This window comes from Limanda limanda, chromosome 13 (genome assembly GCF_963576545.1).
Source record: "Limanda limanda chromosome 13, fLimLim1.1, whole genome shotgun sequence".
Classification (NCBI taxonomy): Eukaryota; Metazoa; Chordata; class Actinopteri; order Pleuronectiformes; family Pleuronectidae; genus Limanda; species Limanda limanda.
Window position 1 is genome coordinate 10531617 of NC_083648.1, and position 14164 is coordinate 10545780.

Here is a 14164-nt window from a genome sequence, read left to right on the forward strand (position 1 = left end):
GAAATCAGCACCAGCACCACCAGCCTAATAGCTAGTGCATTTAACAACAGAGCCCGAATGAAAACGGGACCAATTATACAGATATCTGTGGGCAGTGTGTATGGAGCCCAAATGAGAATCTTGTTATTCCTTTCCCTCCGTTCTGTGGCGCTCACAAAGCTAAGCCATTACAAAGAGTGGAGGCTCCAGGGACAGCTTTCGGAAATGAGAGCGAGTCGGGGAGTGACAAAACAAAGTATTGAGATAAACACCCACCATTAGCACAGGCAGTTAAACCTCCATTTCCTAATCCTCAGCTGGACTCCAGAGGATGTTAACCCTTAGTTTACTAAAGAACAGGACAATAGGAGACTGGATTAACTTGTCCTCTCAGTGCAAACTTCACATTATTATTGATTATTGACAGTAGGCGCAGGTACATCTGTCTCGTAGTGGGAAGGGGACACATGTTCTCCATCAGGAAACGAGTCAGAACCATTAGGATTGAAGTTTGATGTTTGTTTTTTCGGATTTAACTTGAAAACTTTTGTAGTGAAACACACTTTGAAGGACTTTTCCATTCTTTCCGATGCTTCTAGTTGAAACTGATTAACAGAAAATTGGGTCTAGACATCTTCTTGAGTTTGCTTTACAAATACTAAGAAAGAAGGAGATTTTCCAGGTCATGCAGAAGGTAGGACTTGTAAATTCCACTACATAAATCCACGTTTTGTTTATAGCATATTGGCCAATGTCAGCCCTGATGGTTAAAAGCTTGTGAATGTCGATGTCTTTCCAAGTTGACATCTTCATCATCCTCTATGTGTACTATGGCCCCCCTCCTTTTCATCCGGAGGTATTTGTATTATTTTTTGCCACACATGTTTTTGTGGACATTTCACCAGAGGCATCACAGGAAAAACTGCTGAAAATATCTGGAGCAACTGACTTGGGACATTAACGCTCCCACATACATCCCAGACATCTTGATCGTATGATGCTCCTCCCTTTCTTCATACAGTAAATCAATGGGTCTGTCAGCAGCTCGTTTATTCTGTTACTCTAGTGAAGAGGTCGAGCTGAAACATGCTGGTTAACTAATCACTCTTCAACCTTCTATTATTCTCACAGTATTGCAATATTGTTCACACTGCATATTCATCTAAGCACCTTGGAAGTGCAGGGATGTTGTTGTTTGTTTTGTGTATTCTAGCAGAATGACAATACATTTAATGTTTAACAGGGATTTAACTGCTATATTTACATTTGTGAAAACATGTACACATACCTTATGTGCATTTTTTAATTTTCTGCTCACATTCACTGATCCAAACTATTTGATTAAACTTAATTCTTGAGGAGTGGGTGTAATATCTTTGACTACTGTTAATTAACATTAACCCTATCATCACCCTTTTAAATCTACTGATTCACTTAAATTAATTTTCTTATCGTCCTTTTTTAAATAATTAAGAATTTACCAAAAAAATTAAGTTAACCAACCTCAGGTATGTGAGTGAGTTCACAACAGCTGCATGTCTTTCTTCCTTTTGTCTGTTATCTTTTAGTTTTATACAAGTTTTCAAAAATGATGAGATTTGGCTAAATATGACGTCTGCATCTCAAAAGGCATCGAATCAAATATCTGGCGATGCAGATGTAAATCAAGACCTTAACACCTGCTTTACATTAGAAGCATTGAGACAAACACTCGGCTCCGGCTTTCTCCCTGATTTCTGTGACCTTCGCACATGTAAATATCTCCATCCATAAATATCTAAGCATCAGGGAAGGAGCGTCTCTCTCGACACAACTTCCCTCCGATCCTGCTCCTCCGTCCTCTGGAACCCCCCCCAAAAACAATGAGTATTTGATACACTTTCTTTAAAAGAGAAATACATTAATGATGCTCCCTGACAGTCTGCATTAATCAGAGGGGGCTCCCCCTGAACACAACTCTTTATCGGCCATCGATTTTCCAGTGGGTTTATGGCGAGCGACACACCGAGAGAGCTCGTCGCCGGGCGGCTGCTGGGAAACACATTACGGGCCTGTCAGTTGTCTCGCCATGCATCCTGCATCATTCTTTAAGCACATGAGAAGTTCATTACAGCACACAGCTCTGACAGTGCATAGGATATTAGGGACTGTGTCCGTTGTGCATATCCTCGGTGGAGGTGCAGACGTCACACGGGATTCATAACGATTCAAATTCGGCTTTTAACATTGATTTGAAATAAATATGGCTTCACACTGATGTAACACAAGTTCCTCTCTGTAACCAGTAGAAGATAGGCTGTGTTTAAACAATCTAAGGAGCGGTCTGAAGCACATGGAGAAAGTGCATTTAGGGTGTGTCCAAATCCACTCATGCTGGTTTAGTTGCACTTGCACCATAGCAGGTTGCAATTGTAAGGGCAGATGTGCAGGTAGTAAGAGAGAATGCTCGTCTGCAGATGAAACCGATTTGCTTGCGCCCGAGATAAAATGATTCGTCCAAAGCTCCCTGAGGTGGAGCAGGTGAAGAGGCAGAAAGTGTAGACACATGTTTATTACCTATGTTTTGTTTGTCAGTTAAATAGTTAGTTAGCTAGAATACGCAAAAAAAACTACTGAACAGATTTCCACAAAACTTGGTGGAGGGATGTGGTGAAAGTTGGGAGAGAAAGGATCTGAGTAAATGGGCGGGTCAAGGAATTAAGTTTCACACAGAATTCTTTCAATCCATGGGATGCACGTGCACGAACGTTGCTCTCATGCACAACAGATTCCGAGGGACAGGTGCACAGACTAAAGAGTGAAAGTGAAGTTCTAAATAAATTGCAAGCCACCTACGGGTTCCTTGTCAACAGCAGTTGCACCTCTAGCTGCTTTCAGACGTGCACTGAACTCTGCAGTTCCACCGTATTTTCTACGGAGGACGAATGAGCTTCTCCGCAGTCTCTGCAGATTTTCTACGCCTGGCCTCCTAGTATAATGTTCGTAGAAATCCAGAAGTCGATGTGTGAACACGATCTGTTTTGTTAAGAAAATCATGTGATCTCCACAGCAGAGTTAATACGTCACTTCCTGCCTCCTGCACTCGGCTGCTCCACCTCTGCCGGTCACTACTTTATGGAGGATAGCTCGAGTGAGCACATGGCAGATAGCAGCGCACACAGCTAAGGCATTCAGCAACGGAGCAAAAAAATCTAGTTAGAGATCTCTAAAGTTATTATGAGAACATTTTATTGCTTCATTAAGAAACTGTGGTGTGACAAATTAGAATTTGGCAGCCGCAACTGTCTACATAATTAAAAGGGAACACTGGTAGAGGTATGTGCTCTCATGTGCTGTTCTATAGTTTCTATTTTGATGATGTGCCCTTAAAATATCACTGAAATACTGAGCCGTTGATTTCAGACCAGGTTTTTATTGATAAATTGATCAACAAATCAACGTGGCTGCTGGACAATGTGTCACTCTGTGGGCCAAGTGTAAGATCAGCTCTAAAGGTGATTTTAAGACCTGTTTGAAAGTTTATGCGCAAATATGTTTGCTATTTAGCCTTTTATAATAATTTTCTGCCACTTCAGCAGCCAAGCAGAGGGGCTCGCTAAGTACTGTGCTGGTGCCACATTTGCAAAATAATGGCGCCGCTACAGTTTCTTCCCATGAACATCCTACACGTTCCATGTTGGCCAAAATGATTCCTCACCTTAAGACGCTCACACTGTTTTGATTGATGATGCTTCACAACTACTAAAATTCAATTTCAGCCTGCATTGCACGCTTCTGATTGCCCCGTAAATGAGACAAACTGATAGCAATTTATTCAAGGATCCCACCTCCTCTCTCTCTCTCTCTTTCCCTCTCTCTCTCTAGCGCCTGTTCTTTCACTGGGAGACACAACTCACATCGCAGACGTGGGCGAATCCAATATTTAAGTGATATGTCTGTATTCCAAAGCATTCAGCAGAACAGACAAGTTGATGCTAATAGAAAACCTCACAGAGAACAATGAAAAAGATAGAAAACAGTGAGCGTGTTTGATAACCTGAGAAACATTTGCAATCTGCCTCCTCCAGTCTGATTGTTCTCACACTTCCTCTGACTTGGGTTATGGTGGATGTAGGACATCTATCAACGAGATCTGATAATGTTTTGGTGATACCAGCCATCACTCATGTGTAATTCTGCCAGGAGACACCCATTAGGAGCTAAGTAATGTCAAATCAAAGTGAAGGAATGGACGTCCTCAAAAGAGTCCAGGTTTGCGAAGTTGCCGGGAGCTGCAGACTGATTCTGTATTTACAAAGCAACTCATCACATATGATCTAAATGTAAATAATCAGTCCCACTACGACGACTACTACTGATGCTGATGTGACCACAAACTAAAATAGTACATTCTACCCCAAAATAGTGCCTGTTGTCACTGTCTACTATCTACCAGACAAGTCAAGACTATATAAGTATATTTCTGGACTGTGTGTGGTCATTGTGAGAATTGAGGATGAAGTTGAAATCCATTGTGGAATCAAAACCGACCAGTTAATATCTTTGTGATACCATGGTTTCGTATTTGCATCCCGACTTCTATCAGCCCTGATCGGCTCAGTCGGACATTACACAGACTTTGTACGAGGGTGCTGGCAGTGTGAAGCCTGTTTTATGGGGTTCCACAGATTCGGACATTTGGGTTCACATTAACAGCTCCTCTGGGGAAAGTCTAGGAAAGTTCAGGGGTAGCAGTGCACGTCTAAAAGCTGCAGGTTTTGGGGGTGCCTCCTACATGCCGGCTAAACTGGTGGACTCTCTTCTGTGGAAGTTTTAATAAAAAGTTGCTATATTGAATATTAAAGGACTTCTAAGCAAGTTATACCACAGCATTACCTCATTGAAGAAGGATTCTACATACTATGTGAAACAACGATGGGAAAAAGAGTTGAACATTGTGATAACAGAGGACATGTGGCTGAACGCTTGGGAAACGCAGTCATCCTCCACCAACTCCTGGACTTGGAGAGACTTCTGTTGGAAAAGCTTGATTCGTTTTTTTTATAACTCCCAAGCAAAGGGCCAAACAGACTGGTGCACAACTGGCCTGCTGGAGAGAATGCGGAGAGGTCTTTGCTGATCATGCCCATATTTTTTGGTCTTGCCCCTTCATCCAGTCTTTCTGGAGAGAAGTGGCAAAAATGGTTTCAAAGGTTCTATGCTTTAATATGAATGTATTATTCACAATTCTCTATCTTGGGAATATGCCAGATGGGTTGAGTAAAGCTGATATATACCTACTTAGGGTCTTGCTGGCTGCAAGTAAAAAGGCCATCACAAAATGTTGGCTCCAGAAAAACGCTCCCACTACAGACTCTTTTGTTAATATTGTAAAACAACTACATGTACTAGAGCAAATGACTTATTCAGTCAGACTCCAAAAAGATTTAGGTGAAAAACGATGGCAGAAATGGCAAGCCTACTTGGCCAATGAGTGAGACTGTATGCACGTACTGGGTTTGATACTTTCTCTTTTGGATTTATTGATCACCCCTGGACCTTGAATTTGGGTAATTGTTCAATGTTTTGTATCTGTCTTTTGTTTTACCTCCCTGTACTAAAAGATGAAAATGATCTATAAATAAAGAGTTTAAAAAAAAAAAAAAGTTGCTATATTTGTTGCTGGTTGCCATTTTCGAAAAACTCACTAAAAGGTGGCAGATAATTAAATGTGCCGGTTCATTTTGAAAGAGAGACATTAAATGAAGGAACTCACGGACATCGGCTGGCTGACCAATCACGTAACTCGATCACAAACTAACTTGGGGCAGCAGCGCTGGAGCGTGGCCGGACCGGCTTCGCACAGCAGCCACTTATCTCACAGCACTTATCTCTCCGAGCTGCTGATGATGTTCCCTCTGAACAACAATGTGGTCAACAGACCCATTCAGACTTTAAAGAGCAGCTGTCAGAGACCATGATAAAAAAGTATAATGATTATAAATGCTAAGCTCCATTTAGGGGGCGTCAACGCCATTGTTGTTGTTATCCCGCGTATCAATCTTGTTGATTGATCATCGCTCTGGTGACATCAGTTTTATGGCCTCTGAAATGCGTCTCAGTGTTTTCACAATGCCATCCAATTAGGGCACTCAATTCATCATTGGGCTGGAGAATCATTATTAATTGGGTGGAGAGCCGAGTGCCACTCCCCTGCTGAGAAGGGCAACGGCTTCTGGAGATCGAGCTATTCATACGGCAGTAAAAAGAGATGGGGGGCTGTGACGGTGCAGAGCGCAGGGGGCCAGGGTGGAGACACACAGCTACATACCTCTGTGTGCCTCACAGACAAAGCCAGCCAGAAAATAGAGGATTCAATATTTGTTTTTATAATGAGAGGAGAAATCTGATCAGGACTGATTAAAAGGGAATTGGTGAGTGGCTGCTTTATGGCTCACTCGATTCAATAAAAAGATATAACAAGTTTCTCCGCAGTTTAATGTGGAAACTCTCTACACTTGTCTCCTTCAGCACCAGCAGTTCCCATCACTTCTTATATTCACTGAGTAATTCACCATTTTCTTCAACCCACCAGCTCAGAGCCTCATGAAGGAGCTGCTCGTAGAACTCAGGTTTAGCCTGTGTGTCGTGTGTGCACCTCCACTGACAGGATCCCTCACTGGCTTCACAACAAAGTGCTTATTGTGTCGTTCACACACAATCTATTTTGAAAATGCAGAAGTAACTGAAACACACGAGGGCTTCACTCTCTCGTGCTCCACAAAGAGATTTATAAAATAATTCATCTCTATGTGAATGTTTGACCACCAGCGTAACCCGTGAACAAGTTTTGGTAATTTCAAAATTAAAGCTGATTAAAATGATTTTTAGTTTGTACCTTCATTGCCTGCAGATAAGCCGTCTGGCTTGGTGATGCCCGTGCTCTTTTTCCGTCTGTGCTTCTTGCGGTTGGCGTGAGGCGAAGGAGGCGGCTCGAGCTTCGGACTGGTCGCGCTGCCGACACTGGAAGTCGTTGGGTCACTCATCCCGTTAGCTGAAAAGAGACAAACAGGAAAAAAGACCATAATTGTTATTATCATTATTATCAAACTAATATAACATGAAGTAAAATACTGACCCACTAATGGGTTAGTATTATAAGGGTAAGTACAAGTACATCAAAGTAAAAATGTGGAATATGGCCATAATGGCCACCAAATGCAAAATAGCAGGCTTCCTGTTGTGTTTTTCCAATTGCACCTAAAGACTTTTTTGTTTGTCTGGTCATGATACACCTGTATATCGATCGACCGGTCAATGTGAACACGTTCCAGGGGTCTCGGGGGGCACCGTTGAGCCATTTTGCGATGCCCATTGACAATTCCTTCAGAATACGTACATTTTCACCACTTTCTAACTTTCTGCAAATTTTGTTAAGAATTTGAGCATGGTAAAGTCCTCAAAAAGCCAATTAATTTGCCTGAATAATAATAATAATAATAATAATAATAATAATAATAATAATCCTTACAATTTCAATAGGGCCTCACCTGACCTTTGATGTCAGTGCTCGGGCCCTAATAAGCTCTGTCCTGATCATTTAAGTTTCCAGTTAGGAGATGTTATGCCCATTCACCAAGAAATTATTAGAACATTTTAACACGGGGAATAAAAACGTGTTCATGTTCAAGATTGACCATTTGAAGTGAAAGTGAGGAGAGACGCGCATCACTGTGCATCGTCGTGAAATGACACCGAACATGAATAATAAATGACATTATCAGAGCCTCATGCAAAACTGGGGCCGACTTGTCACACGTCACAAACGAGCGGTGGAGTTGGAAACGGCTGTGAGTGCCACAGAAGTAACTGTGTGACTCGGGCTGGAGACGGAGGACAAGGTGGAGGTGCGAGAGGCCGTCAGAGAACAAATGGTTACCTGAGTTCGCCCGCAGCAAAGCTCTCTATATGACTGTCAGCGAGTGACGGGGGGGGGGCTAAGAGCCGGCTTTGTTTCTTGTAAGTGATTTTATAAATGTGATATTAACCTGTGCTACCGTTGGGCAAAGGGACGGGAGGCACGGGCCGATAGGAGGGGGGGGGGGGTTGTCAGCTTGCCATCTTTCTGATTTCCTGACATTTGACATCACTTTCCCTTCTTTCCCCCTCCGGATGCCATTATGAATCTGGGAGTGGGGGTGGGGGGGGGCAGGGGCCTGGGGGAAGGAGGGAAGGGAGGGCCGGTGGATGGGCCCCATATTGCTCTCCTCTCACCACCCTGTGTGGGGCTGGCAGCCTCCTCCATTGTCTCCCATCAAAAGCTCATTGTAGTGTGGCAAACTCCATTCATTTCCCCGTGCAGCGTCCCGGCCCCAGGGGCGGAGTGCAGGAGGACAAGGGGCTCAGGGATTATTGCTGTTGTCGTTGCCAGTTTGCACACGCTATAATGTGAAGGCAGTAGTGCCATTAGCCAGTGTACAACATTAGGCCTAATTCGGTCATTACCTTTAGGGAGATGGGGCTGTGTGTGAGGAGGGAGATGGGCTCAGCGGGCGACTGACGATGCTAACGTGAGGGACGAGTGGCGCTCCGAGGCCCCGGGACGCAGCGTGTGAGCGTGGGCAGAATGTGGGAGACGACACCTGAGACGACACATCGCTACGTCCGTCCTCAACTTCAGATCCGTCACGACGGGAAACTGATATTTACAAGGATTTAATTTGTGTGGGAAAAAAAATAAAAAAATCGCCAAATTCATCTGTAATTTGTCAGACGCCAAGAGACCCTCGCATCAATATCTCAGCATTAATAGTCATGTGTTACTTGAAAAATAGCCATATTGATTATATGCCGTCACATTAATAAACATAACATTGGTGGGTGTGCTGCTACATACATTAAGCTCTCTGGTGAGTTGAATGGCAGCACACAGCCACACATGTAGCAGCTCTTAGCCGAGGCGTCTGTTTCAATTTCCCTGCTCTCTTACAACAGCCCCCCTGAGACGAGTCATTAGCTGGCTCAGACAGCTGGGGGCACAGGGGTCCTCAATGTGCAACCCCCCCCCCCAACCCTCTGCGTCCCAGCGTCTGTCCCGCCAGCACCGCTCTGTATGGCGGGTGGAAGACGAGAGCGGCGACCTGCCTCAGACGTGACAGGCAGCATTTGTTTAATGTCGCTTGAGGTTAAAGGGGAGGGCGGCCCCTCGGGGGCCCGGGCCGTGTCATAAACACCTCTAATTATCAATTTCTGCCCCTAATGTTGTGGAAAATGACCCCGGCCATGCTCAACCTGCACCTGAAACATATCCTGGGTGATATTCCTTCCTTTGTTTGCACGAATCAGCCTCTAAGACGTTAGTAGCATGAAGCTGTGGAGCTGGAAACGCCAGCGAGCGGCAAAACGAAATCACCATGATGGTTTTATATAATGTGAAGTCTCCGGCCTTTAAGTGCTTCTCCGCTCTGCGAGCCATGCATGATTGCCAGATTATTTCTTAAATTGAGAATTATGAAGTTGGAACTGGATTGTTTCGGCGCGTGGACGACTCACAGTGGCGATATTAGCCGGCTATTAGCGTGCATGAGGGCCATCAGCCACCAAGCTGGGTAATGAAGCACACTGGGATCAGGAGTCTCTCTCCTCCTCAGCTGAGATCACCTGGGCAGCAGAACAGGTCGGAGCCTAACCTGTGATTACACTGTATTATACTCCCACCACGGAGATGACAGTTTAAACACGTTCCATGATGAAGGCTGTGGGGAAGACAAAGAGGGGACCGCTAACAGCTTCCTGCCTCTACCAACGCCAAACTGCGAATGGGTGAGGGAGAGCGAGGCAGGGGGGGGTGAAGAGAAGGGGGGGGGGGGGGAGTCATTTCATTGTTATTCAAGAGGCTTTGGGTGAGGAGCACTATGATTCCACCAGGCCCCTTGACATGGCAGCCCTGCCTGTCCTCAATCAAAACCAACAGCTGCAATTAATGGCAAAAATTAGAAACAATCACCGCCTCCCCTTATTATCCTCAATTAGAGCAACGCTAATCAAGGCCTGATCGCGCTCCGCTGCTCTCTCCAAACTAAATGTCAAACTTCATTACGGCCCGGCGTCGAAATCAAACGCCCTGCATGCTATCACGCTCGCATCAGGAGGCCGAGACATAAAACACAGTGCCACAGGAAAAGGAAAAGGCTATCTGTGCATTAACTACCTGGGTCCTGATATGTAAACCAAGAGGAGAGAAAGATCGGATACAGAAATGAACGCGGTGCAGCCGGTGAGTCGCAGGTAGGGTTGCAAAGGGGCGGAAAGTTTCCATGGGAAGTTAAGCTCGGGAATTTTGAAAAATAAATAAATAGGCAAATTAAACGCTGAGCAATAAAAACATCATTCAAAACTCTATTTTAAAGACGTTGAATTTCAACCCTCCACTGTGCATTCTTCCATCACATGCACAGATAACTCCCAGCATCCTTCACACTACAGCAGGGCTACTGAGGCCTGCTGTAGTGTGCAGGACTAGTCAGGTAAGTTTCGATGATATTACTGGGAAAATATATTAGCATGCTGATTGAGGATTGTTCATCTGTTCATCTGCCTATTTCCATTCATTTATCCATCAATTGTAAAATATGTTTACAGACGATTCCAATTGTTTGGCTAACTATTTATATCTCTGGCATTGCATTAGTGTTTTTTTACAAACTTTTTTCTCATCTTATTCTACAGAACAATGCCACGTGCACTATCTCATGTGTGGAGACATTTCACCCCATCCAATGTAGAAGGAAAGGCTGTGTTCATTTGCAAATACTGTTCAAAGACCTGAAGAATGACACAATGATGCAGAAGCATATGGTCAAGTGCCCAAAGTTTCCTCAGGGCTCAATTCAGCCTATGACAAAACAAAATGTTTATATTTATGTCTGTATATGACAAGGTAAATACAGTTAGTATAAATTACCCACAACATTTCCAGTTTATTCCCTTTAATTCCCGTTAATTCCTGTATATTCCCGTTAATTCCCATGGAAAGTTTCCAAGTTTGAATATTCCCGGAATTTTGCAACCCTAGTTGCAGGTGATGCAGACTTGTCTCTTTGGCCATTAAAACTGCCCTAACGAGTGTAGATTTATCATCATGTCATGATATTCTGGATTTGAACTCACCCGATCAAGTGTTAGATAATATTTTGATCCATTATTTTCCTCATGGATTGATCTGATTATCTTCCTCAATCGGCCATTTTAACATAAGTTCATTTGTTATATATATTTTTCAGGTCGTGAACTGCACCATCTCCATCATCTCACAATAGGATAATAGTGAATTCATTACTGAACGAGCCCCTATGAAGGGCACTGATTTGCAGGAGTTCTTTGATGTTGTGAACGTGACATTACTCACACTTTGACTCGAGTTCCTGTCATCGACAATCCAATCACATCGCTCCGGCAGCTGTTTGAGCGCCGCAGCTTTTAATTCAGGTTCAAAGATTGAGGTGTACGGAGGAGAGCAGCATCTAAACAAGCTCGCGGCGCATTAAGAATGGCCGCCTTTATGAATGCAAGCAATGGAAAAATTGGGCCGGGATTTAATCAAAAATCTGCGCTCAATATTCAAGCGACGTTAGCACCTCTTGCTTCTGCCAATAGGTTTACAAATGAGCACATTCTTTTAAATAATATGGAAATGGTTACCTGGCTAAGACGCATTCATTCTCCGGGCGAATCATCAATCTGCTGTTTTTGCATCTCAGAATCACATTTTGTTTTAACCTGCAACCTTCACCAAGGATAATGGAGTGATTGGGCCTGGTGCGAGTCAATTCAAACGACAAGACACGAGCCCCCCCCCCCGTCCCCGTGGAACAACCCTCTATTGATTATTGAAGGCACATTAGGATGAGAGATAAGAGGGTCGCATTTCAATCAGGTTTGTGTTTTCTGATCGGCTTCGCACTGCAGACACGTCCTCTGACTCTGATTCCTCAGTCGTGTGGAGACATGAAAACGAGTCGTTCTGAGAAAAAGTTTTGGTTCTTCCCGTTCACATTACAGGCCTTAAGCTGCACTCGCTGATTACAGAGAAACTCCTTCCCAAGGACAAACGACAGATCCATCATGTGACAAAAAGAAAAACCACGTTTCTACTATTATTTGCAGCTCATTTGCCTCATTGGAGCTCATTTGTGGTTACCTTAGGAGTAGAGCATGGAAATAATTGAAGGAAATGGAATAATGGAGCAGATTGTGGATTTGATTTAGTTGAAGTCTGGATGTTGGTTAATGAGCTATGTGAATATTGAGAGCTCTGCAGATTCCCAAACAAGAAAATGAGAAATTCTGGAGCCATCTTATTTGTCCAGAGCGCGACGGTTAGGAAATTCTATTTGTCCGTCGCAGACCAGCTTCCCCAGACACACAATATTTCACCCACACACACACACATATTATAATGCAGATGCAAACACTCTCTGTGGAAAAAACTCACATACAAACAGCTAAAAAAAATAAAAATATTCAGCAAGAACACACACACACACACAACCCAACACACGCACTTGCGCTCATTTATTTGAGGACCCCACGAATCTAAGTAATTCTGCTTTGGGCATGCTGCTGATGGGAGGCAGGGGTAGGGGGTGATGGAAGTGCCTGCGTCCAGGCAGAATTGATCGTTTGGCAGCTCCAAATGAGAGACAGGCTTGTCTGCGGAACCACGAGGGCCGTGCGGTTGGACTCCAGCGGCGCTCATAAAGTGCGCTCTTTAAACTGCCGGGGCCCCTGGGAGCCCATGGGGAGGGAGGGAGCCGCCGCCGCGCTAATGAGAACTACCAGAGTGCAAACATGCATGGAAATGACTGTTATTCTGTTGATGTGCATTTAAGTGCTTTTTTACTGCCAACCACAAAGAGAGGGAAATAACTGGTGATGAATGGTACCCCCGAAAAGCATTCATTTTCCTCTTCGGAAGAAAAGAGGAAAACAGAGGGAGGAGGAGGAGGAGGGTGCAGAGAGTAAGATGGAAGGTAAAGACAGGGTGGGGAGTTGCGGAGGGAGGGAGGCAGGGACGGGGGGGGGGGGGCAGACATGCATGGTGAATGTATTATCTTATTTCACTCGAGTACAGTGACAGGGCGCGATGTGACACCGAGGCGGCGAGCGGAGATGCATCGGTGGCGGAGAGTTAACCGTCACCGTTCCTCCGCTCCGAGCACGGCGCCTCCATCACAGAGCTGCCACCGCCAAAGGTCACAGCGATCACAGACATGATCAGCTCGTTATGAAAATGAGGCTTGTTACGCACGTTCGGAGAAAATTCAGGAAATGGCGTCGCCGTCACGCCAACGGTTCCAGTTCAGATTCGGTCTGATTTGGTTTTTTAATGCACTGAGCTCCTCGTCGTTGTGGAGGTGAAATCTTGACTTTTTAGACTTTGGGATTGAGAGAGTAGAGGGTTTCTTACGAGCTCCGCTGCTTGTACTGGTGTTGATGGCTTCATTCCACTGGTCGGCGCTGGACACGGAGAAGGAGCGCTGGTGCATGCCGTCCTTGCTGCCGCCGAACACCGAGGCGCCGGTCTGCAGGGACGAGCTGCTGTTGGAGTGAGGAGCACCTGGAAAACACAAGACAAAAAAACAAAAACATGAATCCTGGTTTCTCACGTGACGTTTGATTTCCTGACCGATTGTTTCCTTTGAGGGAAAAAAGTCTGTAAAGAAGTGACAATGATGTACTTGAGTTTTTTAGTAGTTTCTAAAGCACTTTAATGCCACTGCCATCTTATTTGTGCAAATCTCTCTGTCAAACCACCCCCCCCCCCCTCACACAGACACACACAGTAGCGCTCTCCCTCTGCCTCTGCCTCTAATTAGCCCTTAATTAACAAGATACACTCTGAACGCTAATTATCTCGCCTCATCCCTCTGACTGCCACATCGATCTCCACTGGCGTCAGCAGGCGTTCTCTCCCCAACTTCCAATCAGGCGAGCCACGGACGCCTGGCTCTCTTTACTAATTCATGGGCTAGGCTGCGCCATGTGAGGTCCTTCCCTCCTGTTCACGAGCAGCCGCTACAACTCGTCCTAACTACTCGGAAAAAACTCCATAGATACATTTCACAGGCACGTGAGGGGAATCCGAAATAACAGCTTTGGCTTTAATATGCAATAAACCAAAATAATTGATTCCAAACTTGATAAT

At 44.6% G+C, this 14164-nt stretch overlaps 1 protein-coding gene across 1 annotated transcript in view; it reads right to left on the reverse strand.

Moving 5' to 3' along the window:
* The window catches only part of agap3 (ArfGAP with GTPase domain, ankyrin repeat and PH domain 3), a 74484-nt gene that overhangs the window by 17701 nt on the left and 42619 nt on the right, over positions 1–14164 (reverse strand). Inside the window, exons 15-16 of the mRNA XM_061084608.1 lie at positions 13427–13576; positions 6857–7012 (exon numbers count right to left, since the gene is read on the reverse strand). Of these exons, the coding sequence (XP_060940591.1) occupies positions 6857–7012; positions 13427–13576 (306 nt within the window). The remainder of the gene's footprint in view (positions 1–6856; positions 7013–13426; positions 13577–14164) is intronic.